Below are 27,395 nucleotides of genomic sequence, written 5' to 3'. Positions count from 1 at the left end.
CGCAAAAGAATTACTATGCTGATTTGTACAGAAAAAAAAGTAAACGTTGAAAACATGGACGAGAAGGTGGATCAGTTTTTATCTGATGTGACAACATTACAGATTTCAGATTTTCAAAGAAATGAGTGTGAAGGGCTAATAACTGAAAACGAAGCTCTCGCTGCACTTAAACAAATGAAATCTGGGTCAGCCCCTGGGGTTGATGGTATTACTGTAGAATTTTTGAAAGTGTTTTGGACCCGCATCAGAACATTGTTAATTGCGTCTTTTAATGCAAGTTTTGACGATGGAAAATTGTCTTCCACGCAGCGCAAAGCTGTCATTACCCTTATACACAAGGGAAAGGAGTTGCCTAAAAATGAATTAAAGAACTGGAGACCCATCTCCCTTACAAACAGCGATTATAAACTGATAGCCAAGTGTTTGGCAAAAAGGTTAGGAAGCGTTATTGGTGATATTGTTCAGAAAGATCAAGTCGGTTATATTAAAGGCAGAAAAGTATCTACAATATTAAGGTTAATTGATGATGTAATCGAACAATCACACGAGTTAAATCAACCTGGTCTGTTGGTCGCAATTGACTGTGTTCAAGCGTACGATAGTATTTCAAAAGAGTTTATTATTAAAGCCTTTCAAAAATTCGGGTTTGGGCCAGAATTTGTTCAATGGGTGACTGTGTTAATGAACGACACGGTTAGCTCAGTGCAGTATTGTGGATGGTTGTCTGATTTTTTTGATGTGAAAGCCGGGATTCGTCAAGGGTGCCCGTTTTCATGTTTGGCCTTTGTACTGGCCATTGAATTGTTGGCATCAAAAATAAGACAGTGTAGACGTATTAAAGGAATTTCGTTATGGAATAATGTTGATATTGCAACCGTTATTAAAATTGCTCTGTATGCAGACGATATCACCCTTTTTTTAAAGGATGAGATTGATATGTATTATGCACTTGATATAATGAATGACTTTTCGAGCTTTTCAGGCTTAAGGATACATAAGAGAAAGTCTGAGGCGATGTGGTTGGGTAGTAGGAAGCATTGTGATGAAACATTTTATAATTTTGGCTGGAAGAAGAAGTTGAAGATTTTGGGTGTATATTTTTGTAATGATAAGAGTGCTTCTTTGGTAGAAGATAACTGGACTGGAAGAATAAGGAATATCAAGCGATTGATTTGTGCATGGGAGAAGCGAAATTTGAGCATTGTAGGGAAAATATGTATTGTGAAAACGTTTTTAATTTCACAATTTGTGTATATTATGCAAGCGTTTGTATTACCTGATTGTGTTTTGAATGAAGTCAATACCTTATTGTTTAGATTTTTGTGGCGAAAAAGAGATTGTAATCGGAAGGCCTTTGAAAAGGTGAAAAGAAGCGTTTTATGTTTTGAAATTGAAAAAGGTGGTTTAAAAATGATCGATATTAGGCAAATGCAAATTTCTTTTTTATTACAATGGGTTTCACAACTAACTACATCAAATGAAAATGATAATTGGAGTTTTACTCCAAAGATGATGTATTTGCGTTTTGGAAAGCATTTTGAATGTTTCTTATCGAATGTAAACAGTGCAAGATTTAAAGGGTTAGACCTAGTGAAATCACACTTTTGGAAAGCAGTATTAAAATATTGGCTGGATAATAACCACTACGATCGTGGGACAATCGGGCCGGTTTTATTATGGAATAATGCATGCATAACGTATAGTGGCAAAGTTTTATTTTTTGAAAGTTGGATACAACGAGGTGTATTGGTAATAACTGACATTGTACGTTCGGGAAACATATTATCATATCAAGATATTTGTGATCTGATTGGATATTCACCAAACCGAATTCTTGAATATAATGTTGTAAAAGCTGCTGTGTCATTATTTATGAGGAAAAATGTTGTAAATATGACTGATGATGCTTGTATTACCTTACCGCTGTTTAACGGCAAAAATGTGTTAAGTGCCAGAGAATATAGGAAAGAGATTATCAATATGAAAACAGATGTACCATGTTCCGGAGGATTTTGGAAGAGAAAGTTTAATGTAGAAATTGATGAACGATCTTGGATAGTTGCCTATCAGTCAACACAAGAGACTAGATTAAGAGTTTTACACTGGAAAATTATGCACAACATTTATCCGACCAACATTCTCCTGTGTAAAATGAAAGTAACGGAAACTAATAAATGTAATTACTGTTGTGATGTAACTGATTTCATTGAACACTTCTTTTTTGAATGCCCGGTTGTATACACATTTTGGAAGTTTATTGAAAAATTTATATTTCGTACTTTAGAAATTAAGGTTGTTTTGAAAGTTAGTGATGTTTTATTTGGTATGCATTTTGTAATGGTGAAAAAGGCAACTATGTATAAATTGAACCACATTATCTTAATCGGAAAGATGTGCGTTAGTATATATAAAAAAACAAATTCGTTTTTACCGTTGGAAAGTATTTTTGATAGGCAGTTACAGATAAGAAGCATTTTTGTGTGAGTGTTCGAAGAACAAAACGTTAAAGAAAAGTTAGCTTGTTGTAATCGATAAGTTGTATTTAATTCATTGTATGAGATATTGTTAATTGTTGTATTTAACTCATTGTATGAGATATTGTTAATTGTTGTTATTTATTTGAATAAAATTGTTTGAAAAAAACAAAACAAAAAAAAAAAAAAAAAAGAAATAGTCTTACAAAGAGGGGGGTCTGGCGGGGAATTGGTTTTGATTTCAGATATCCGAGTTTTTTGCTTAAGCGTGTTTCGTTTAGGCGAGTGCGGCTGTATTTTGATATGGGTACTAAAAATGTCGCAGTAATTTGTTTGCTGAGTTTAGTTAAAGAGCCCAGTTAAATGCCTTTTAGGACATAGAAAGCATGGTCTGACACCGAATATTTTGTTTATTTTGATATGAGTATTAAAAATGTCGCAGTAAAAAAAAAAAAAAAAAAAAGACATAAACAAATTTAACTGAGATAAAGGGACTACCAAAATCAATACTCTTTAATGATTGAATAGTCAGTGCAATATAAGCAGCGTTGTTCTCACTGTATTAGTGCTATGAGCGAAAATGAAAATGCTTCCATCAATGACATCAAAAAGCGAGTGGACCATGCAGTAATATTATTCAGAATTTAAAAACACATTACTTGCTTGAAAAATGGTTAGAGTCTCCCTAAAATCAAAGTTCTTCTTTCTTGAAAAAAAAGCATGATTAAAACACAAGCATTTACTCATGGCACCTATTGAAAACAGCCGATACAGTGTTCACTGTCACAAAGGAATGAGTTCTCTTTTCCCTTTTATTAATTTCTTAAAAGTCAATATATATACTAGCAGATTTATCAGAAATGTATCTCCAGCCTAAAATTAGCACCAGTCCCTTTCCCTGAAATTATAGAAGCAAAATATTTGATAACTTTTGATTTTTTTTTACCTCTTTGACAATTGAATTCAGCTCCCCTTCGAAGGCCACAACAGAGAGGTTCCCCGACATCTTGCGTGGCTGATCAGGTTTCCGTTCACTTTTTGCAGAGTTCATTCAGACCTTTCCATATCTCTGAAATATCAATTTGCTACTTGACTGACAAAACGCAGTACAACTTTCGCATTTCTTTTATGGAAACAGTGGTATAAAAAGACAGAACTTTCGATAACAAAGTCACTCTCTCTGTGTCTCTTACCCTCTCTCTCTGTCTGTCTCTCTTTCTGGATCTCTCTCAATCTCTTCTTGCTGTTGTAAAGTTCTTTCAAAGAAAATGCAAACTAATTTATATGCGGAATACGGGGATTATGTGAGTGTGGATGCCAGATCATGGTAAAAATATGGAATTTATATCATAACTGTGATAAATTTGCTCACTGATATTGAGGCGAAAAAACAGCTGCAAGAAGTCTGTTCTTGACACGAAATACTCTTCTTGGGCCAATAAAGACGCTAAAATAGAACCTACGATTTAAACTTTATATCGGAATAAAAGCAACCTTACTGTATCAGTTTTAGATGAAAATACGTCCACAGAAATGTTTACATCGATGGCATGCCAACCTTTACACTTCCGGTTAAGAGGTTGAAGAGTAGTTTCCCTTGTCTCGCCAAATGAGGATAAGCCAAGTGGGAATAATAAAACTCGCGTAGATCATGATACTGACAGCCTCAGATGCCTGGATACAGTCAGCGAAAGCGAAAACTGAAATCTTGCGTAAGAGTTGTTGCACAATTATTTGAAGTAAAACATTATTTCTTGCGAATAAAGAAGTCAGAAAAACACGAGTATGTTAGCAGATGAAACAACTTGACAGATTTGAAAGAGGGTCACCATGCGGGTGGGGGGGGGGGGGGGGGGGGTGTCTGTGCACGTGTGTCACGCGTGATTGTTCTGAAAAGTGACTATTAGTATTACATGATTGTTCTGAAAGTCTACTATTTATTTCATCGTAATCATGTAAGCCCTCATACGTGATTGTTCTGAAAGCTTACTAATTTACATGATTGTTCTGAAACTCTACTAAGGGTAAACTTGCTTCACCCGTGAAATGTTGTCAGATATGGAACAATATGTATACCCCTGCCCAAAGAAGTTGGAGGGGGGTATACTGGATTCACTTTGTCCATCTGTCTGTGTGTATCGTCTGTATGTATATGGAACTATATTTTGATACAATGATACTAAATCTTAAAGGCAGAGTAAGCCTCCCGTAAACCATCACAGATACGGTCAGGCTTTTACACACAGTACAAACACCCTTTCATTTAAACACTCACCAATTGAGAACATCCTAGGTGCCCTCCGTAAAGAGCGAACAATTTTCAAAGAATTTATTTTTGCGTGGTTTATCTTACCCCTGAGCCATCGTGAACCCGTGTGATCCAGTTTTCCCTTTTCACAATGCAATCGTCATAGTTAGTCATTTGAATGCGACTCGACGTGAGCTTATCTACAATAGCACGTTTTTTTATGCACGAAACAACGGCTGTGGTTCACAAGAACTCTAGCGATGGCTTTTGACTGTTGAGAGGAACGGCGATTTGCACTGATAAACCGGCCGTCGTCTGCTACGACCCTTGCGTGACCCTGCTTCCGGGCTTTTCTTTTTTTAAACTTTCACAACTTCGAATTGTTCTGATCTTGTCTTGATGAAAAACGAATTCTTTTATGATTAAAGAATGTTTGTGTAACAAGCTGTCAATTTATTATTTAGATTTTAAAAGTTAGGTCTAGCGCAAAAACGAGGCGCCGTTGTTGTTAACGGAACAGGGTCTACGAAAATAAATTCTTGGAAAATGTCTCACGCTCGACAGAAAGCAGCCAGGATGTTCCCGTTCGGTGAGCGTTCAAATGGAAGTATGCTTGTACTGTATTTAGACGCTCGGGGAGCTCTGTGGTGGTTTACGGGAGGCTTACTGTGCCTTTAAGTGAAATTGATATTTATACCCCCGCCCAATGAATACAAACTCAACAAGTAATACGTTTCATACAGTGAACATGTCTTCTTTATTACACCCCCGGTATAGGGGTGTGTATAGGTTTCGGTCGATGTGTTTGTTTGTTTGTTTGTGTGTTTGTGTGTTTGTGTTCGCATATAGATCTCAAGAATGAACGGACCGATCGTCACCAAACTTGGTGAACAGGTTCTATACATTCCTGAGACGGTCCTTACAAAAATAGGGACCAGTCAAACACACGGTTAGGGAGTTATTGGTGGATTAAGATTCTACAAGGACTTATAGAGGGACATATTAATGGTCAAAGGGAAATAACCTTCTCAGTTGGTGGCAGTGAGAATGGTTATTTCCCTTTGACCAACGGGGGTGTTTTTCCTACCTCGGAGGAATTTCTTGTTGTTCTCAACTCAAAATAGAAATTAAATGTTCAAAGACAAAAATTATTTATCATCTTAAAAAATGTAATGATTCTTCTCGAGTATTCCCAACTCAAACTTCGAATTACAGGTTTAAAGGGACACATGGAAACTTTTGATTTTTCCTCTTTGTCATGCTTAGGTGGCTAGATCACCAAAATGGATCGAAAGGCATGGCAAAAAGGGAAAATGGAAGCTACTTTTTGTCCCTTTAAAGACGAAAGGCACAACAAATAATTTTCACATATGAAACTTTTTTATTTTTTATTTTTATGAACTAAACATTCAACTGGAGAGGGGATGAGAGACGTGAGGAGATGGCCGGGGTTGCGAGATGGGTGGGGAGTACGTCTGGGCTATAAAGTTCTTGCACGCGAGACAATATACTTCGTTTTTGTGTGTAGGGGGGGGGGGGAGTATTTTGTTTATCTCTCTCTCTCTGTGTCTCTCTCTCTCTCTCTGTCTCTCTGTCTCTCTGTCTTTCTGTCTTTCTCTCTCTCTAAAACTAGTCTTTCATACTCGGGAGCTTATGTCTGGAACTCCCTACCTACATGCTTAAAATCGACCAGTAACCTTAAAACATTCAAAACACATCTGCAAAAATACATTCAAACATCACTTTAATGTAATGTGCCTGGTTGCTCAAACGTATGTGTGCCTTTTATCCTTCTGAAAATGTGCATGTATGTGTCTTGCGTCAACTTGGTGTGATAAGAATACATTCTCGTGTATTACTCCTTCTAGTATCTAAGATAGTATTACTGCATTTTATATTGGCATGGTGATTCCTTCATAATCTAAGATGGTATATATTAGGTCATGAACGGTTTTTTTTTATTTTTTTTATATTTTTTTATTTTTTTATTTTTTTATTTTTTTATTTTTTTAAACTTTGCTACCTGATCCTTTATTTGGTTAGTGTGTCGTGTTATGTTGGCTTGCCTTATAAGTTAGTTGATCTTCTGTGTGTGTGTGCGTGTGCGTGTGCGTGTATATATATGTGTGTGTGTGTGTTCTGATAATGTATGGTTGTATATCTGTATATCACATGTCGATAAAAAATGATCTTATTCTTATATTACTATTATTGCGTGTGTCTGCGTTTCATCATAAAAAGTTTGTTCCTATGTATTCCCATTTCGATTATAACCATTTTGCTTAGATCAGGACTAGCTGTAAGAAAGGTCCTACGGACCTAATGCTATCTTTCCTGTAATAAAGTTCAATGTTTCAATGTTTCAATGTTTCTCTCTCTCTCTCTCTCTCTCTCTCTCTCTCTCTCTCTCTCTCTCTCTCTCTCTCTCTCTCTCTCTCTCTCTCTCTCTCTCTCTCTCTCTCTCTCACTCTCCCTCTCCAACTTCATTGGGCTGGGGTATAAATATCAATATCACTTAAGATTGTATCAAAATATTGTTCCATATACATACAGACATACACACAGACAGATGGACAAGGTGAATCCTGTATACTCCCCTCCAACTTCGTTGGGCAGGGGTATACATATTGTTCCATATCTGACAACATTTCACGGGTGAAGCAAGTTTACCTTTAGTAGAGTTTCAGAACAATCATGTAAATTAGTAAGCTTTCAGAACAATCACGTATGGGGGCTCACATGATTACGATGAAATAAATAGTGGACTTTCAGAACAATCATGTAGTAGTCACTTTTCAGAACAATCACGCGTAACACACGTGCACGTCAGTTGAGGCCATCTATGTCTCTGGTGCCGGTGATCCACGGTGCACGTTACGAAAAAGCTCCATGCACGGTGCACGCTACGAGAATTTCCCCATTCCCATGCACGTTACGTCCAAAAAGCCCATTCCCGGAGCACGTGGTAAAGCATCGCCCCCCTCTTGAAAAGCCCGGGGAGTACGGCTGAAACGGCCGTTTACTGAACTATGATCCAAGATGTAAATGGAGATGGTATGTGACGCTTTTCCTAAATACATGTATAAATTCATTGTGTGGGACGAGCCAAAAATCATTATTCTGCCGTTTACACTCGTATACTAAAAAAATGTTGAAGTGTTTACTGCTCGTATAACATGCCGCTCAGTCGCGTATTGTGTTATGCTTAAATACCGGAAAACACACAAACAACAAACAAAACATAACAACAAACAAAACAAAAAGCCTCGGAAAGACAGAAACTACAAATCACAAAAAAACAACTTCAGCGACTTAATCTCAAAAAGGGAATATAAATTGATGACCGCAGTGCATCTCTCTCTCTCTGTCTCTGTCTCTGTCTCTCTCTGTCTCTGACTCTCTCTGTCTGTCTCTGTCTCTCTCTGTTTGTCTCTCTCTCTCTCTCTCTCAGTCTCTCTCTCTGTTTGTCTGTCTGTCTGTCTGTCTCACTCTCAGTCTCTCTCTCTCTCTCAGTCTCTCACTCTGTCTGTCTGTCTGTCTGTCTGTCTCACTCTGTCTGTCTGTCTGTCCGAGTCTCTCTCTCTCTCTCTCTCTCTCCTTCTCTCTCTCTCTCTGTCTCTCTCTCTCTTTATCTCTCTCTCTGTCTCTCTCTGTCTCTCTCTCTGTCTGTCTCTCTGTCTCTGTCTCTCTCTCTCTGTCTCTCTGTCTCTCTCTGTCTCTCTCTCTGTCTCTCTCTGTCCTCTCTCTCTCTCTGTCTCTGTCTTTCTCTGTCTCTCTCTCCTCTCTGTCTCTCTCTGTCTCTCTCCCTTCTCTCTCTCTCTCTTTCGCTCTCTGCCTAGAGTTCCTTCCCCTTTTTGCGTGTTTCCCCTCCATTTTCTTTCAAACCTTGTTCGTTCCGTGTTGCGTCTTTTTGTTGTCTTTAGTGTTCTTGTTTTTCCTGATGAAGCTTCCAGAAGCGAAAATTCGTTATCGTCTTGTGTCGTCTTTGTATTGGTGAGTACAGTAATCCTTTGGTTTTTTTTTTTTAACTTTGTTCATCTTACAACAGTCACTTCGTTGTTTATATTTTGTTGAATGTTTGTGAGCAATTTGACTTTGTTATTGTGAACGGTATGCAGGGAAAGGGAGGAGGGGACGGTAACTTTACTTATGTTTCAACATCGGGTTGTAGTGTAATTGACTATTTTATTGTGTCAAGAAATTTGTTTTCTTCTGTTTCACTTAAACGTAGCTGAAAAAAATAAATCCAAACACATGCCTGTGGAAATGATCTTCCTGCCAAATGATGTTTTTGTTAACTCTGAGTGTAATTATGTTTCTAAGGCTGTCAAGATTGAAAAGTTTGTTTGGTGTGATCATTGAAAAGTCGATTTCGTTTGTATACTCATTCTCTTCTGAAGAAATTCAGGCCCGCCTCCGAGATGCCACTGAATTAATAGAAGTTGATGTCAATTTATCTCTGAGTAAATTTAACGAAACAATGACGATGGCAGGAGAGTGTATGAAAAAAAGAGTGTATATTGGAAAAGACAGACAACAAAGGTGGTTCGATTCAGAATGTTACCATAGTAGAAAAGATCTCAGACAAAATCTTCGTTTATTTCATAGCGGCCGTGTAGACAAGGATTGTTATACTGAAAAAAGAAGTAGCTATTATGAACTTATTAGACAAAAGAAAAAATCGCATCGTCAGTCTCTTATGGAGTCTTTAGATAAAGGGAGTAGTGATCCTAAATTGTTTTGGAAAACAATCAAATCTTTGGCATCTAAGGTGGCAGGTGTGATTTCCATTAATACAGAACAGTGGTATCAACATTTTTATAATGTGTTTAACTCTTTTACAAAAGAAAATAATGATCATACTGATTTTGTTGAGGATGGTGTTAATCGGGTATCTGATGGTGATGATGAGGAGGAGATGTATGACATGGATGCGCTTGAACGTGTCATCACTGAAAACGAAGTAAAAGAAGCTATTAGAGTATTAAAGAATGGTAAAGCTGCAGGACCCGATTATTTAATTGGGGAGTTCTTCAAGAATTCCGCCACAGCTGTTGTGCCGTTTCTCACAAAATATTTCAATAAATTGTTTACGTCAGGACTTTACCCTGATGTATGGACGGAAGCCATAATTCATCCCCTTCACAAGAAAGGTGATAAGAATAATCCTGATAATTACAGAGGTATTTCATAATTATGTATATGCAGCAAATTGTATAGCTACATTTTGAACAACACATTGACGAATTGGATCGAAAAACATAAAGTATTAAATGAGAGTCAAGCTGGTTTTCGCAGAGGCTATAGTACCGTTGATTATATTTTTACACTACAAGCTTTAGTACAGAAGCAGTTATTGACACACAAGAAGTTGTATGTTGCTTTTATTGACTTTCGTAAAGCTTTTGATTCAGTTGTAAGAACTACGTTGTGGAAAACTTTGAAGAAAAATGGAGTTAAAGGTAAGATGTACCAGGCGCTCAGCTGTATGTATGACGTGGTAAAAGCGAAAGTGCGATCATGAAAGGTATTTTTCGGACTCCTTTATGTGCCCAAGGGGTCTAAAACAGGGAGAAATTTGTAGTCCAGTTTTGTTTTCTCTACTAATTAATGAGCTAGCTAATGATATTGTCCAGAAGGGAAAACATGGTATTCAACTTATTCCAGACTTTTTGGAAATACTCATTCTGATGTTTGCAGATGATATTATTCTTATTTCAGATTCTGTATGTGGGCTCCAGAATCAGTTAAACATTCTGTGGGATTCGTCTAGACGTCTTGGACTTGAAGTTAATTTAGACAAATCTAATATTGTTGTTTTTCGGAACGGTGGTCACTTGGCCTTGCGAGAAAGATGGGTGTATGGTGGACATCCTATGAGCGTTTTGAACATGTATAAGTATTTAGGAGTATGGTTGTCTACACGCCTGTCCTTCTCTCACACTCTTAATGATTTTGCTGCAAAAGGGGAAAAGGGAGTCATTGGTATTCTAAAATGTTTATGGCAACTGGGTGACAGATCTCCAGCTATTTTTTTCAAGCTTTTCGACTCACAGATTCAACCGATGCTGTCATATGGTGCCAAAGTTTGGGGGGTTGAAGCAGACCATACACCTATAGAGAGAGTTCATTTAGTTTTTTGAATACGAGTATGAGAACACCAAATGCTATGGTCTATGGAGAAACGGGAAGCTACCCCTTGTTTATAAACAGCTTTGTTAAATGCATTCGTTTTTGGCTACGTATATTGAGGATGCCACATCATCGCCTTCCGAGCAAGGCGTATAAAATGCTGAAATATCTCCATGAACAAAATAAGAAAACATGGGCCTCCTCGATCTGTTACACTCTGTACATGTACGGTTTTGATGAAGTATGGGAAAACCAAGGTGTTGGCGATGAGAGGGCGTTCCTGACAGCATTTGAAGAAACACTTATTTCATCCTATAAGCAAACCTGGTTTGAAAATGCACAAGGAAGTGAACGTTTCTCTCTGCACAGAACCTTCAAATCAACCCTGACATTATCCAACTATTTAAGTGATTTGAAACATATAAAAAACGCTCGCGCTGGAGTACTCTTCAGACATTCACACACACACACACACACACACACACACACACACACACACACACACACACACACACACACACACACACACACACACACACACACACACACACACTCTCTCTCTCCCTCACTCCCTCCCTCTCTCTCTTTCTTTCTTGCACACACACACACACACACACACACACACACACACACACACACACACACACACACACGAGTACAGACTCATGCACACACACACACACACACACACACACACACACACACACACACACACACAAACACACACACACACACACACACACAAACAGTAACACTAACACATGTGCACAAAATGAATCGAACCCGGATCACTTTGGCCATAGACTCTCTCGTGCTCTCTGTCTCTCTTTCACCGAGACCAAACCCTGCATTGTAATTTCTTTGCCGAGACCATTTCCACCCGTTGTCTGGCTTGCACTGAAATCATGCTTTTCTCGTCACTGCGTGACGTGTTCGCCGCCCAAGTCTGCCCTTTAGTTCAGGCTGTTCGCAAAAAAGTGCGACCAGCCTCCCACCGCAAAAACTCCCACCGTTAAGAGTGGTGTTTGTGATTTATTTGGCATTTAGGTCCCAGGTAACATTATGAAGTTTTAATACGATCAATCGGACCTATTATCAAGTTAGTGTATCAACTTTTGAACGAACTGCGCCCAGTAGTTTCCCAGCAATAAGCTGTTAAGTCGAGACAGACACACACACACACAATTAATGTCTGCAGGACCCTAGTACTGCGTACTCGGGGATTAAAGCTAGAAATCTTCTGATTAGGGCTTAGATTGGTAGTATCTCCTCTGAAAGTGCATCGATTTCGCTTTAATTTAAATGCAACCTCCGCTGATTTATCTTGTCCATTTTGTTGTGGCAGTGTTGAAGATGAAGTCCACTTTGTTTTAGTATGCCCTAAATATGCTGAGTTAAGAGAATATTATATTCCACGAAAATACACTAGAATCCCATCATTGTTTTAATTAACCATGCTGTTTTCAAACACTAGTAAGCCGCTATTGCTACGTTTTTCTACATTTGTCATGAAGACGCTTTCCATTCGTAATCCGTAATCCGTAAACAAAACAGGGCGATACTCCCTTACAAAGCATGTACACGCGCTCGTAAACATATACTCACAGACACACACCATCATATGACCACACACAAACACAAACACCCATGTACGCGCAAGTGTGTGAAAAGCACACCGGAATTATTGGAATAGGATTATATATAATGAGTAGGATGTTCTTGTTTTTGTTTACTATGTGCATTTGTATGCTGGTGCTTGAGATGTGCTCATCTCCATGAAAAGGGCCCAAGGCCTACTCATTAAAACATTCAGACTTCAGACTTCAGACTTCTCTCTGTGTCTCTCTCTCTGTCTCTCTCTCTCTCTGTCTGTCTCTCTCTCTGTCTTTCTCTCTCTCTCTCTCTCTCTCTCTGTGTCTCTCTCTGTCTCTATCTCTCTCTGTCTCTCTCTCTGTCTCTCTGTGTGTGTCTCTTTCTCTGTCTATCTCTCTCTGTCTCTGTGTGTGTGTGTCTCTCTCTCGCTCTCTCTCTCTCTCTGTGTCTCTCTCTCTCTCTCTCTCTCTCTCTCTCTCTGTCTCTCTCCTCCCCCCGCTCTCACACACAGTCACGCACATACTGTGACATAGGCTACTCACATAAACAACACACACACACACACACACACACACACATTCACACACACACACACACACACACACACACACACTGGCACATACGCTAGCACGCCTCCCCCCCTCATCTCCCCCAACCCCCCCCCCTCCACACACACACACAAACACACATCGACATCCAACCCATCCCCAAGCCTGTTAACCCCACCCAATACAATTACTCCTTTCTCCCTCTCACTCCCACACATCATAACCCCCCCCCCCTCTGAAATAATAACAAAACAAAAACCAGCCGGTGTCAGTGAATGGGTGTATGTCAGTTGTTGTGCACACCATACTCTTACAGACTGTGTTTCGTGCCAGAGTGTGAGGAAGGGATCCACAGAATGTATTTTTCTCAAACAGACGGGGACACTTGAGCGAGAGGGGGCGCACCGACACAAACAGAATGAGTTTTCAAGTGGTCTGAGGACTCCGAGATCAGCTTCCATTAGTTTCCCCCTGAAAGGGTCTCCTTCGTATCCCGCTACTGCTGAGACCAGTGGTTTCTATAATGTCCGTGATGTTACCTGCGAATTTGCCCAAATCACCTTGAAAGTCCAGTTTTGTCATTTTTGGAAGTTTAAGGGATTGCTTGGCATCACCTTTCCCCCACCGTAAGACAAAGTTCGGCAAAGTCTGCCGAGAAATGACAGCTACATGTTTAGGCGTTTGACGACGCCGAAGGACATCCCTGTGTGCTGACTTTTGAATCATTCAGCAAAACCACACACGACTCAACAACAACAAGAGGTGAGTAGCATCAGCAGCATTATTCATGACAACAGTAGGAGAACTACTCTGTGCACACATATTTATGTCTCGATTCTGACAGTTTCGAAGCAGTCCACTCGGTCTTGGCTGAAATACAGTGCTTTTTGTCATGGTGCCCCTCAACATAGTCGAACAAACTTGTTTTTGACCGCTCATGCAATCGACACCTGCATCAGTAGGAATGACATAACACAAGAAATACGCAAGATAGCAAAATAAAACAACCTGTACTGAATGGACAATTGCTTTGAATTTCCGAATTCTTATTGCTGAGCTTTATCAATTGTGAAGTTTTGTCGATTTTATAATTGCAGTGGCGGATTTAGGGGGGGGGGGGGGCGCAAAAAAAAGAGAGAGAGAAAGAGAGAGAGAGAGAGAGAGAGAGAGAGAGAGAGAGAGAGAGAGAGAGAGAGAGAGAGAGAGAGACAGAGAAAGACAGAGATGATTAAATAACAGTTTCTGAGCTCAGGTGGCCCTAGATTGCAGCATTTTGCTTCCTTGAAAAAACAAATTCCAGGGGGGCATGCGCCCGGACCCCCCTAGCGTGTTCGGGCGCTTCGCGCCCTTGATTCAGGTGCTTCGCGCCTTCAAGTTTCTGCAAAAAAGTTTGGGTGTGGCCCCCCTTCCTTAAGATCCTGGATCTGCCCTTGAATTGGAACCGTACCTTTTTGTCATGTCAATTTTGGGGTACCCTAATCACTGAGTTTGAGCGGCTGTCACGTCTTCTTCTTCTAAATGTTTTAATTTGGGTACGCGTACGAACTGAAATGGATGCAATATTTTGTTGGCATAGTTTGTATGAGTGAAACAGCCACGGAAACATCTCATGAACTTACATTCTTTTGACATAGTGCTTCTTCGTTTCAGAAAAAATAGCACACTGAACAGGCTAACCACATTTTTGAATACAATTTTGACCACTTCCGCCTACTATACAGCGAGGCAGGAACACAGAACCGTTGGGAACTGACTTTGGTATTTTCTCTCCCCTGTCTTTCTTTTTCTGGCTCACATGCAATTTGTAGTCAAGAGGGAGGGGTGGGGAAAGACGACATCAAAGGAAAGCTACAAGAGAAAGGAATGAGACAGCACAGCCGCACGCACACTGACACGAGCTAACACACAGCAAACAAACACAACACACGCAGGTCTTGCGCCCATGCGTTTACACACACGCAGAAATATACACGCACGTACGCACGCATGTACGCACGCACACACACACGCACACACACACGCACACACACACGCTCGCACGCACGCACGCACGCACCCACCCACCAAACACACACACACTCACACACACACACACACACATACACAAAACACACTGACACACTGATGGCACACATTATGTCTTCGTATGCACGCAATCATGATGCTAAAAATGAAGACTAACACACGCGTGAAGACGATCATAGAGTGATCATAGGGAGTGCAGTACTTTACTTGTAACCGCCAAAGTCCTTCCCAAAAGAATGATTGGGTCACCATAATTACGATGTATGTCCAGGCTTTTTCTTGGGAGAAGAGCATCTCTCCTCTTGGAAACATACCACAGGAGTCGCGCTTACCCAGCCACGTGTGCGCATGGTTACATACGTGCTATCCGCCACCTACACTGTACACGTCTGGCCGAGGTCTTTGGCTTGCCATGGCGGTGACACGGGGTTGAATATGGATACCGTTTCTAAGTCACCACATAAATGTTGACCCGTGTTTGTCAGTCCCGGCCTAGATTTGAACCTGTGACATGAGGACCGACAGTCCGATGCTTTAGCAACTGAGCTACCAGGCCTCCAGAATCATTAGGCCCTACTGATTTTCCCTTTTCTACAATATATGTCTTAGTACTTTAACCACCCCCCACCACACCCACACCTTTCTTCTTTGGCATTGATAAATGCTAATTTGTAGTAAATGAAGTTTTTTTTATCGCCTCCCCCCCTCCCCTAATCTAGCCTAGTCTAGCCTTTATTATCTTTACTTGCATCCGGGTTCTCGTGCACCGTCAGTTTCCCTGTCATAACCATCATGGTGTTGTCCTAAAATATGCACGCACTTTCGATTTATGATCCGCTAACTGCGCTGTTCAGCACAAGCCATAGGCATTCAAATGGGTGGCCAGAAGGCAGTCATTGCCGACTTTCCGGGAAATAGAGGTGCGCGTTTGACGACCTGTTTAAAACGCCATCAAAACCTCAATCCCCCAAACTTGCTTTCCAGACCACGAGGGCAGCGATAACTTGCAGCGCTTTTCATCAGTGTCAGCGTCCGACGAACAATGATCGCGCGCAGGGAAATCTGTAGAGCCTATACACTGTAAATGCTATGCTATGCTATGCTAATTTGCTATTTCTGTCCCCTAATACAAGAGCATATTTGGGAAATGGAGTGCTAATACGCCAGTATACACTGTAAACTAAAGTGTTCCGCTTTTGAACCCATTCTTTGTAACAAGTTGTGAACACTGCGTCCTCCTTCGATCGTTGCCTGTTCGACGGTCGGACGCTGACGTGAAAAGCGCTACAAGTTATCGCAGCCTCCAGACGAGCGTGGCTCAGTCACAACTGGGAGTTCCGCGATGGCGCAGTGGACCACGTGCGTCGTTGAATGAGCTCTGTTTCTGCACACGACCATCTAGTTCTGCAAAACTCATTCTCTGACTCTGTGTCGTTAGTTTTGTGTTCACAGCCAGCGTACACTGTCTCGTGGACTTGCGGTTTTGAAAAATAAAGCAGGTACATTCAGTTACAGGAAATGTAATGTCCAAATGATATCAAAAGGCACATTACTGAGAAGTCGAGTTGTACACTTCAGATTTGATAACCTCGCTTATTCGTTTTATTATTTGTCTCTTTCTGTTGTTAAATAAGTTGAAAATTGTGTTCGCCCTTAGAAAGGGCACTTGGGCCAATTAATAAATAAACCACCCGCGTCATAGTTCCGTATCGTTGGCGTGGTTTGGGCCACTTCACGAGGCATGACATCCTCTCCAAAACCAAACTGCAAGGCACAGTCGAAGGAGGACTCAGACGCGGGAGACAACGAAAGATCTGGTACGACAACGTCAAAGAATTGACCCAGGATAACTTTCCTGGCCTTCTGTCGACAGCCCCCAACAGAACGGTCTGGAGAAGGGTTTCTGCTTCTTCTGCCTTCAAGTCTTCTCGACGACTGCCTCAGTCAAGGGACAGATGAAGGTGATGATGATGATGATGATGATGATGATGATGATGATGATGATGATGATGATGATGATGATGATGATGATGATGATGATGATGATGATTCCGTGCTATGCTAAGTTTGAAGATCAGCCTGAGAAGTCCTTTAATCTAGAGGTATACCGCTATAGAGCCTAATATTACATGGGCGAAGTCTATTTCACGAAGCTCGCTGTGCACCTAGCTTTGGCGCTGAATTTTCGGTAAAAAGATTTCGCGATGTGTAAGCAAAGTCAACTTCGTGCTCAGTTAAACAGATGTGAGAGTCGACTGTTAGCAGGGAAGTGGGAATGACTTGAAGTGTTCTTTCTGCACAGCGTAGCAAGTAGGCCACACGGGTGTCCGGTGCTGTGAAAGTCGTTGGTGTGGGTAAAGTTTATGGCGCCTCGTCGCCCGCGTCACGGCCAATAGCCTTTCTACACCTCAACACCGCCATCATGGTCTTTCCCCCTCCCCTCCCCCCTTTTGCCTCACATCTCCACCTTCTAGCATCTTGATCGTGCTTTTCAGCATCCCCCTCCGCCCCCCCCCCCCCCCTTCCCACCCTGCGCCCCCCCCGGGCCACCTCTCTACACCGACTCAGGACCCCCTTCCCCCTCCCCCTCCCCCTCCCCCTCCCTCTATTTTTCTATCAGCCATCATGATCTCTCTCCTCCGCCTCCCTCCCTACCCCACCTGCTTTTTGATCTTGCTCGGTTCTCCTCCCCCACCCCACCCCCTTACGCTGTATCGCTTTGTGTTGTGGCTTTCCTCTGTCCCGTGTTCTACCAAAGCTGAATCTTTTACCTGCAATTCAAGGAACGACTTTCCGAATTCCTGTTTGCCCGTTTATATCCGTTCTTACGTTGTTGGTTTGTACGTTTGTATGTTTGTTTGTTTTTCACCATTTCTCGCAGGTAGTTTTAATTTCTGTTTGCTTGCTTGCCCGTGTGTGTGTGTGTGTGTGTGTGTGTGTGTGTGTGTGTGTGTGTGTGCGTGTGCGTACGTGCTGTCCGTTCTGATTTTCTGTTGTTTGCTTGTCTTTCTGTGTGTGACGTAGTTAAGCGATCATTTAAACTGCAATGGTCAATGAAAAACCCGAAAGAGATTTGCTGTTGGACGGTCCAAACTGAATTCAGAATAATAACAAAAAAATATAAGAAAGGATAGTTATTGGAACGTTTAACTTTGGACAAAACGAAACATGCAGAGACCGGCACGGTTGGCCTAGTGGTAAGGCTTCCGCCCCGTGATCGGGAGGTCGTGGGTTCGAACCCCGGCCGGCTCATACCTAAGACTTTAAAATTGGCAATCTAGTGGCTGCTCCGCCTGGCGTCTGGCATTATGGGGTCAGTGCTAGGACTGGTTGGTCCGGTGTGACGTTTTCATCTTTCGCCGTGTTGATATTTCGCTTCTCGGCCTCGTTGATCTAGTATAAACTCTACACTGAACAAAAAAAACACCCTTCGATAGTACTGATGAGCGACCTTGTGTACCTTACATTCATGGGGCCAAATTTGTCCAACCAATTTGTTTTATTTAACTTAGAAATTTGATTCATCCTAAAATGTTTTTCTTCTTACTCAAGGGACGTAACCACTCAGTACACGTTTTCGAAGAATTCGATTTTGGGGGTGAAATCTATTACATTTTACCACCAATTTTCTTCACATGCAAGAAACTGACATGCTTTTCGTCCATAAATAATTTCACTTCTTAATTTTACCAGGAAACAACATTTCAGTCTTGAGTATATGTCGAGGGGGAAATATGTACACAGGCGAAAGATGAAATCGTGACACCGGTGTCAGAATAATGTGACTGGGTGAGACATGAAGCCTGTGCTGCGACTTCTGTCTTGTGTGTGGCGCACGTTATATGTCAAAGCAGCACCGCTCTGATATGGCCCTTCGTGGTCGGCTGGGCGTTAAGCAAACAAACAAACAAAAGAAACATTCAGAAATGTAAATGTTTCGGTAAGTCAAAAAATAAATGTTTCAACTTGCTTGCTTTTTTACATTTTTTTTATTTTTCCCCTAATCATTTGCACCATGACAAGTTCGTCCAAGCTTTTATACAAAGTCAGGCATTCTTCCACTTAGACACATACAAAAAACCAAAAAACTTTCTGTTATCAATTGCCCCAAAAAAAACAAAAAACATTGTTGATGAATCAAAAAACAAGAAAGGTAGGTTGTTGGAACGTTTGTTATTGACAAAACAATACATTCACAGATATTTCGACAAACAAAAAAATAGTCACACAAAACTTATCTTGATAGTTCTATCAGTTTACGTCCACTCGTCAGGAAGCCGAGCGAAAGAATTTATTTACATATTGATGCTGTTGTCTTTTTCGAAATTGTACTCGTGTGTGTGTGTGTGTGGTGTGTGTGTGTGTGTGTGTGTGTGTGTGTGTGTATGTGTGTGTGTGTGTGTGTGTGTGGGTGTGTATGTATGTGTCTGTGTGTGTGTGTGTGTGTGTTGGGGTGTTGGGGTGGGACTGATCTGCGGGGGAAGGGAGGGGGGGGGGGGGGTCGGTTACTTGACTGAGACAATATTCCAAAAAGCAAACAAACAAACAACAAGTCGCGTAAGGCGAACATACAACATTTAGTCAAGCTGTCGAACTCACAGAATGAAACTGAACGCAATGCAATTTTTCAGCAAGACCGTATACTCGTAGCATCGTCAGTCCACCGCTCGTGGCAAAGGCAGTGAAATTGACAAGAAGAGCGGGGTAGTAGTTGCGCTGAGAAGGATAGCACGCTTTTCTGTACCTCTCTTCGTTTTAACTTTCTGAGCTTGTTTTTAATCCAAATATAACATATGTATATGTTTTTGGAATCAGAACATGATGAAGAATAAGATAAACGTAAATTTGGATCGTTTTAAATTTTTTAAATTTTTTTTTACAATTTTCAGATTTTTAATGACCAAAGTCATTAATTAATTTTTAAGCCACCAAGCGGAAATGCAATACCGAAGTCCGGCCTTCGTCGAAGATTGCTTGGCCAAAATTTCAATCAATTTGATTGAAAAATGAGGGTGTGACAGTGCCGCCTCAACTTTTACAAAAAGCCGGATATGACGTCATCAAAGGTATTTATCAAAAAAAGAGAAAAAAACGTCCGGGGATATCATTCCCATGAACTCTCATGTAAAATTTCATAAAGATCTGTCCAGTAGTTTGGTCTCAGTGAATCGCTCTACACACACACACACACACACACACACACACACACACACACACACACACACACACACACACACACACACACACACACACACACACACACACACACACACACACACATACACCACGACCCTCGTCTCGATTCCCCCTCTTTGTTAAAACATTTAGTCAAAACTTGACTAAATGTAAAAAGCACTGTTTAAAGGTAACTCAGTGATTGCAATCAAGTCAAGTCGTGACGGCCACCATGAGGCTTTCACTGAACAAGAAAGCCCGCAACTGTCAATCATCGGTCTAGACCACGCCCTGGGCCCCGCCTACAGTCATTGAATTAAGTCATCTGTCAAGAAGGTGAGTACGGCATGAATGAACACTTGCCTGCATTGTGTGTGTAAGGGAGCAGGGGCGTTCTCCCCCTCTCTGTCTCTCTATAATACAAATAATTAAAAAAAAATACTTGAATGACAGTCTTTGACGGATTGAGCTCCACACGTGTGCATATATATATACTAAATTTGATCATTTTTGTTGTTGTTCACACACGCACGCACACACACACACACACACACACACACACACACACACACACACACACACACTGGCACACACACACACACACTGGCACACACACACACACACACACACACACACACGGACGTGGCACGCACACACACAACATCATTGCACGAGCGCGTGCAGACTCGACACACACACACACACACACACACACACACACACACACACACACACACACACACACACACACACACACACACACAAATGGACTGCCGTTGTCGGCTACAGTTGACATCACAGAGGTTCGTACTAGAAATGGCCGCGCCGATGCCAAGTTTTCCTCCTCAACAGGACATAATAAAGGGATTTATTTCCAGTTCATTTCACAAAACGGATGGCAATTCGAAAACGTTTCATGCTTAAAAGAGCAAGTTACAAAAAGTCTACGTTGTGGACAGCCTTTTGCCCTAAACCATCCCTTGTTGTTGGAGGAAAGGAGTCTGATTGTTATATCCTTGTAAAAAGAGGCAATCTTTGGCACCCGTGTATACTACATTCGGTGTGCACGTTAAAGATCCCACGATTGACAAAAGGGTCTTTCCTGGCAAAATTGCTTAGGCACAGTTAATAATTGTCTACCATACCCGTGTGACTTGGAATAAGGCCGTGAAAGGTAAATATGCGCCGACATGGCTGCAATCTACTGGTCGTATAAAATTTCATCTCACACGGCATCACTGCAGAGCGCCTAGAACTGTACCCACGGAATATGCGCGATTATAAGCCTCATTGATTGATTGATTGATCTTATTGTTACATGTAGCCTATATATACTTATAAGAAGGAGCCTTATAGTTATAGAAGAAGTCCGGGCGGGGATGTAGCTCAGTCGGTAGCGCGCTGGATTTGTATCCAGTTGGCCGCTGTCAGCGTGAGTTCGTCCCCACGTTCGGCGAGAGATTTATACTTCTCAGAGTCAACTTTGTGTGCAGACTCTCCTCGGTGTCCGAACACCCCCGTGTGTACACGCAAGCACAAGACCAAGTGCGCACGAAAAAGATCCTGTAATCCATGTCAGAGTTCGGTGGGTTATAGAAACACGAAAATACCCAGCATGCTTCCTCCGAAAACGGCGTATGGCTGCCTAAATGGCGGGGTAAAAAACGGTCATACACGTAAAATTCCACTCGTTCAAAAAAAAACACGAGTGTACGTGGGAGTTTCAACCCATGAACGCGGAAGAAGACTAAGAAGAAGAAGTCCTTTTATTATATATACATGTATTTGTATATAACAGAAGAAGTCTTATTGTTGCTCCCTAATCAAAAGAAGTCGCTTAGGCCCCCCCAAAATATATGTTGGTTTAGGGTAACCCGACTGACCCTATTTTTTTCCCGCCGACCCTAAAACGTTTTTTCCATTTCTCAAAACAAAACAAACTTTTGGCACATTTTGCGAACCATACCAAGACTAAGTGAAGTAACCTCCTTTAAAATCGACTAAATAAAAAAATTAAAAAATAAAAAGCCGACCTACCGACCCTATCCTTTTTGGTCACGTTACCCTGTGACCAACATATATTTTTGTTTGGCCTTATTGTAATATCCTCATTTCATTGCTTGTTATTCTCTCCGGCGCTAGGAGATGGGTTCTGCATTTACTATTGTTGCACATGTAAAAATCCCATTGTTTCTTGGATGCTATATTCCTATTACTAAGAAACCAAGGCGCACAAGCGCTCAAAATGTAGACAACAGCAGAGGGTGAGAGTTTTTGGGAACAGTATGATAATTATGTTATTATTATAATATATCATATATAATCATATCAGAAGATAACGATTCTCTTTAACAAAAATATTAAAAACAATTCAGTACATCTATATCGAACGTACACATTTTACACTAAAATAAAATGTGTTTACTATATTAAAACCGCACAGAAAGGAAGATTTTTTCCAGTCACATCCCTCACAAAAGCATTAACAAAAGTCAGATCTTAAAAATAATCGCTTCTTTATTCGATAATCTCACCGTATATCCAGTAAACGTACGGGGTAGTGATTAAAAGTATATTCATGAAATCTAAACAACGAAGTGACTGTGGTCATCTTGTGTCGTTTTTGTATTGGTGAGTACAGTAATCCTTTGTTGTTTTTTTTTTTAACTATATTCATGAAATTAAAACAAATCTGCAAGTTTCATCTCTGTCCCTGTGCGCACAGAAAATGAGAAATGATTGTTGCAAAAACAATATCTCGAAAAGTGAGAAAATACAACAAAATGTGACTCTTTGTCGGAAATGTTCTAATTACAGAACGAAGAATATCTCAACTTGAGATTAATATCTCATATTAATTTACTACCACTGCCGCCGTGGTTCAGCGTTCCTGTCTGTATTTAAGAGAGATACGGCCTCACTAGATTTCACCAAAGCCGAGCAGCGTAGTCTAGAAGATCTTTATTTTCACTGACTGGAGAGGCAGAATTCCATCCTTATCTTTGTTCTGAGACGTAGTTTTATACGTATACATTTTAGTGAAGACAGTTTAATTTTTTTTAAATTTATTTTGTTCTTCGGCTTCAGATAGGCTGAGCTCTCACGCTTTAACCGTTGTGACTATAATTTCATTGGTTACGATACAGCGTTGTATTTCATTCAAGTTCAGTTATCGCCCGAAGAAAACTTCATCAAAGGCGCCGTCGCGTAAAACGCGGGCTCCCTCATAACGGTAAAGGCGGTCCTCTCTATGCAAATCACCTTGTCAATCACACCACACAGCGGTTCGGCACCGCCTTAAGCCCCGCCCCCTTTCAAACTGTGATGTGTCGTGCGGAGTGAAAAGTTGCGATCGGCGCGCGCGCGGAGAGTGAGTGAGAGTTTGGCAAAGTTTGGCATAAACACGACTCTCTGTCCGGTTTCTGGCCAATTACTGTCTACACTTTGTCACGGAGGGCGACGCGCCATCTTCATTTCCTCACACTTTTGGGGGAGTTCCGACCTTTTTTACTGTAATTTTCTGGTGTAGTCTGCGACATTCTTTGACAAGTGCGCCGAATGATTGCATAGCGGCCTGAGCGATTTAGTGGTTGTGTCAGTTTCTCAAGTGGAGCGTTGGAGTGAAATTTGTTCCCAAGTTGTGCGTTGTTCTGAGTTTCTCCGTACTTTTTGTGTTGTTTGCTTGTGATGAGACTAAAATAGTTACCGAATACAGATCGGTTTGAGGAAGTACTATAAAAACAAAAATATATTTATACAAGAATATACATCCATTTCATCGAGAATAATTGTTTAATGTTTGAAACGGAAAACGTCAATTTTACAAAGAACGAGTAGTTTACGAATTACCACGCCGTTGGATTTCAGACAAATCTTTTTCTACCTCAGTTTTAAATTAATGTAATGCAGTCTCGGGAGTTGTTTCATATCTTTAAACCCAGCTAATTTGCTAGCAGATCTACTTCTGGTTTATCAATCAACTCGATTCAACACAGAATAACCAACTTCTTCCCTTCAAAACAACACTTGGATTTATTGACCCTCAGTGGGATTTTCTTCATAAAGTGTTTCGCTTTGTGTCTCGGTCAGACGGGTCGGTTTTAGTCACAGTGCAGTGAATAGTGTTTCGCAGCGTTTTTCGTCTTTTCTGACGGATGTGTTGAAAAAGTGATGGAATATCCCACGGCCGTTTTCAGCAGGACCTTACGATTTTTCCACCCGGGGCCCGGGCCTTACCCGGGGGTATCAGCAGTGTCCCCCACCCCCCACGAGTACTGAGGAGGGGGGTCGTGTGAAGTGTGTGTCAAGAGCTCTCTAGGGAGTGCGTTCGTCAGTGAGTGAGAGACCAGGAGTGCGCGGGTGGGAGTGTGCTTGGGAGTGCCAAAGAGGATGAGGGAGAATCTTGTGCTTCAGGTTCTGCTGGTCATCATTGTCGTCCTCCATCTTTCTCGCAGACCGGCGGAAGGCGTGCGCTGGCTGTAAGTATACATTGACATATAATATATATATTTATATGGATGTGGACATCTTTATTATCTCCAACGAGAAATGTATTATACCCCTTCTGTGTCGCCTATCTCTCTTGAGGCATGAAGGGAAGAAAGGAAGAGAATGAATGAACAGATTATACAACAAAACAAAGGGACTGACAGACACTCGCGTGTATACCATGACAACGCACATAAAGACAAATAGACTCGGACAGACATACACACACTCACAAAGACACGTGACAGGTTCGTACACACGCGCGAGCGCAAACAGACACAGAGAGACAAACAGACAGACAGACACTGAGACAGACAGACACTGAGACAGACAGACACTGAGACAGACACACACACACACACACACACACACACACACACACACACACACACACACACACACTGATACGCACAGGATGACTAAACTCTGATATATAATTTCGTCTTTGGTTATTAAACCTTTGCAGCAATGCATTCATCAGATCACCGCCGCGACCTGATGAAAGGAAAAATGATACGGATGTGTTTTTAATCACTGTGACTTTTAGCGTATTTCTCTGCCTGAACCGACGTTCGTTGAAGCCGTGTGCGTTTTACAAGATGAAAAGCTTTCTGGCTGTTGGCCTTATACGAGTTTTGGGTCATTGAAAATTAGTCTCGTTGAGTGGAGTATTGGTTTTTGATACTTTTTGCTTTATGAAACCGCTATACATACATAGACAAGGACAGAAAGTGCCATGCACACACACACACACACACACACACACACACACACACACACACACACACACACACACACACACACATATATATATATATAGTGTTAGGGTGTGTGTGTGTGTGTGTGTGTGTGTGTATGGCACTTTCTGTCCTTGTCTATGTATGTCTGTCTGTCTTGTTGGCTGGCTGGCTGGCTGGCTGGCTGGCTGGCTTCCTCCTCCCCCCTCTCTTTCTGACCCTCTCTCTCTTTCCTTTCGTCAGTTTGAATTTCGTCTGTTTCCGTTTTGTAACTGAGTTTTAGTTCAATCTCTCCTTTATATGAGTTTTTATTATTTCCCTGCATGATTTAAAACACCTATATAAATTTAGCTTTCCTCATTTTCTGCCTATACTTTGATTTTCTCCTGTAGCTTCTTTCGTGTATCCCAGGTACAATAAACGATCATTCACAAGAAATGTGATCCATGGCACACACCCACACACCCACACACCCACACACACGCACACACACACACACGCCCACACACACACACACACACACACACACACACACACACACACACACACACACACACAATGCGATGCCAGTGAAAAGATAATCAAAGACAAAATTAATAATAACAGCGAGACTGCATGATTTCGGAGAATTCGATATTAACAAGAAAATCATCGACTTGTTTTCATCCCTTTATCCGTAACCAGTATACAGTCAATATAACCGCGTATTTTGTTGTAAAGAGAATATTTTATAAATATATGTAAATTGCCAACAATATTTAGAATGATCCATTTATTGAAAGTCGTTGTTGTCAATTTTCTTGTTTCAGCGATTTTTTTGATTGTGTTGTTTTACTTTATATGATAACAAAAATGTATACATATGGTGATGTATTTCTATGATTAAGCGTCCTAAAATGATGCGCTTTGCAAACATGAAAATATATTTTTGAATATTTTTGTGAAGCAAGCACCCATGGCTTTAAAAACTTTGAAACTTTTCTTTTTTTCTAACCACAGTGCAAAATAATAACAAAAGCAGACCCAAGCTAATGAGCTTTAAATGATCAGTGAGGCGACGCCTGCTGTGTAGCTAATACGTTTTAAGTTTGACGAAACACGTTCACTCACAGTGCGTTTGCTGCATGCCTGTCTGTGCTGTTCGAAAATGATAGGAAACATCCACATTTCATTTTGTCAGACCGTTTCTGTTAAAGCAAAGCAAAGATCTTTTCTCTGTTCGCTTCCTGCCTGTTTGAAAATGATATTGGAAACGTCAACTTTTCATTGTGTCAGTCTGTTTCTGTGAAGCAAAGCGAATGATCTATACTTTTTCCCCTGCCTGTCTGTTTGAAAATGACATAGGAAATGTCAACGTTTCTTTTTACCTGTCTGTTTCTGTGAAGCCAAGCAATGATCTATACTCTGTTCACTTTGATCCTGCCTGTTTAAAAATGAATAATATAGGAAACGTCAACTTTTCATTTTGTCAGTCTGTTTCTGGGAAGCAAAGTAATGATCTATACTCGGTTTGCTGCCTGTCTGTTTGAAAATGATAAGAAACGTCAACGTTTCATGTTGTCAGTCTGTTTCTGGGAAGCAAAGTAATGATCTATACTCTGTTTGCTGCCCGTCTCTTTGAAAATGATAAGAAACGTCAACGTTTCATGTTGTCAGTCTTTTCTGGGAAGCAAAGTAATGATCTATACTTTGTTCGCCGCCTGTCTGTTTGAAAATGATAGGAAACGTCAATTTTTCTTTTTGTCAGTATTTGCTCTGAAGCAAAACAATGGTCGAAACCCTTTCATTATGTCAGACTGATGATATGAGGCCAAAATATTTATATTTAAATATGGAAACCCTCCTCCGTGTCTTCCAAAAGTCCGAGAAAATTAAGTCTTCCGACAGCGATTGACCCTGAAAATCGACTTCGCTAAAATGTTGCTAATATTTTGTCTGTGATCATTTCAGAATGTATATTGAAACAAGTGTGAAC

General features: G+C 41.0%; 2 protein-coding genes across 2 annotated transcripts in view; both read left to right on the top strand.

Moving 5' to 3' along the window:
• Positions 1-27,395, top strand: part of LOC138978212 (uncharacterized) — a 448,901-nt gene that overhangs the window by 166,516 nt on the left and 254,990 nt on the right. The gene's annotated exons all lie outside the window — the stretch shown is intronic.
• The window catches only part of LOC138978214 (protein Wnt-4-like), a 112,887-nt gene continuing 109,090 nt past the window's right edge, over positions 23,599-27,395 (top strand). The window contains exon 1 of the mRNA XM_070350879.1: positions 23,599-24,673. Within this exon, the coding sequence (XP_070206980.1) occupies positions 24,585-24,673 (89 nt within the window). The 5' untranslated portion in view covers positions 23,599-24,584. The remainder of the gene's footprint in view (positions 24,674-27,395) is intronic.

This window comes from Littorina saxatilis, linkage group LG10, assembly GCF_037325665.1.
Source record: "Littorina saxatilis isolate snail1 linkage group LG10, US_GU_Lsax_2.0, whole genome shotgun sequence".
NCBI classification, from domain to species: Eukaryota; Metazoa; Mollusca; class Gastropoda; order Littorinimorpha; family Littorinidae; genus Littorina; species Littorina saxatilis.
The sequence above is the reverse complement of the archived record's forward strand: the minus strand, read 5'-3'. Positions and strand labels throughout refer to the sequence as shown.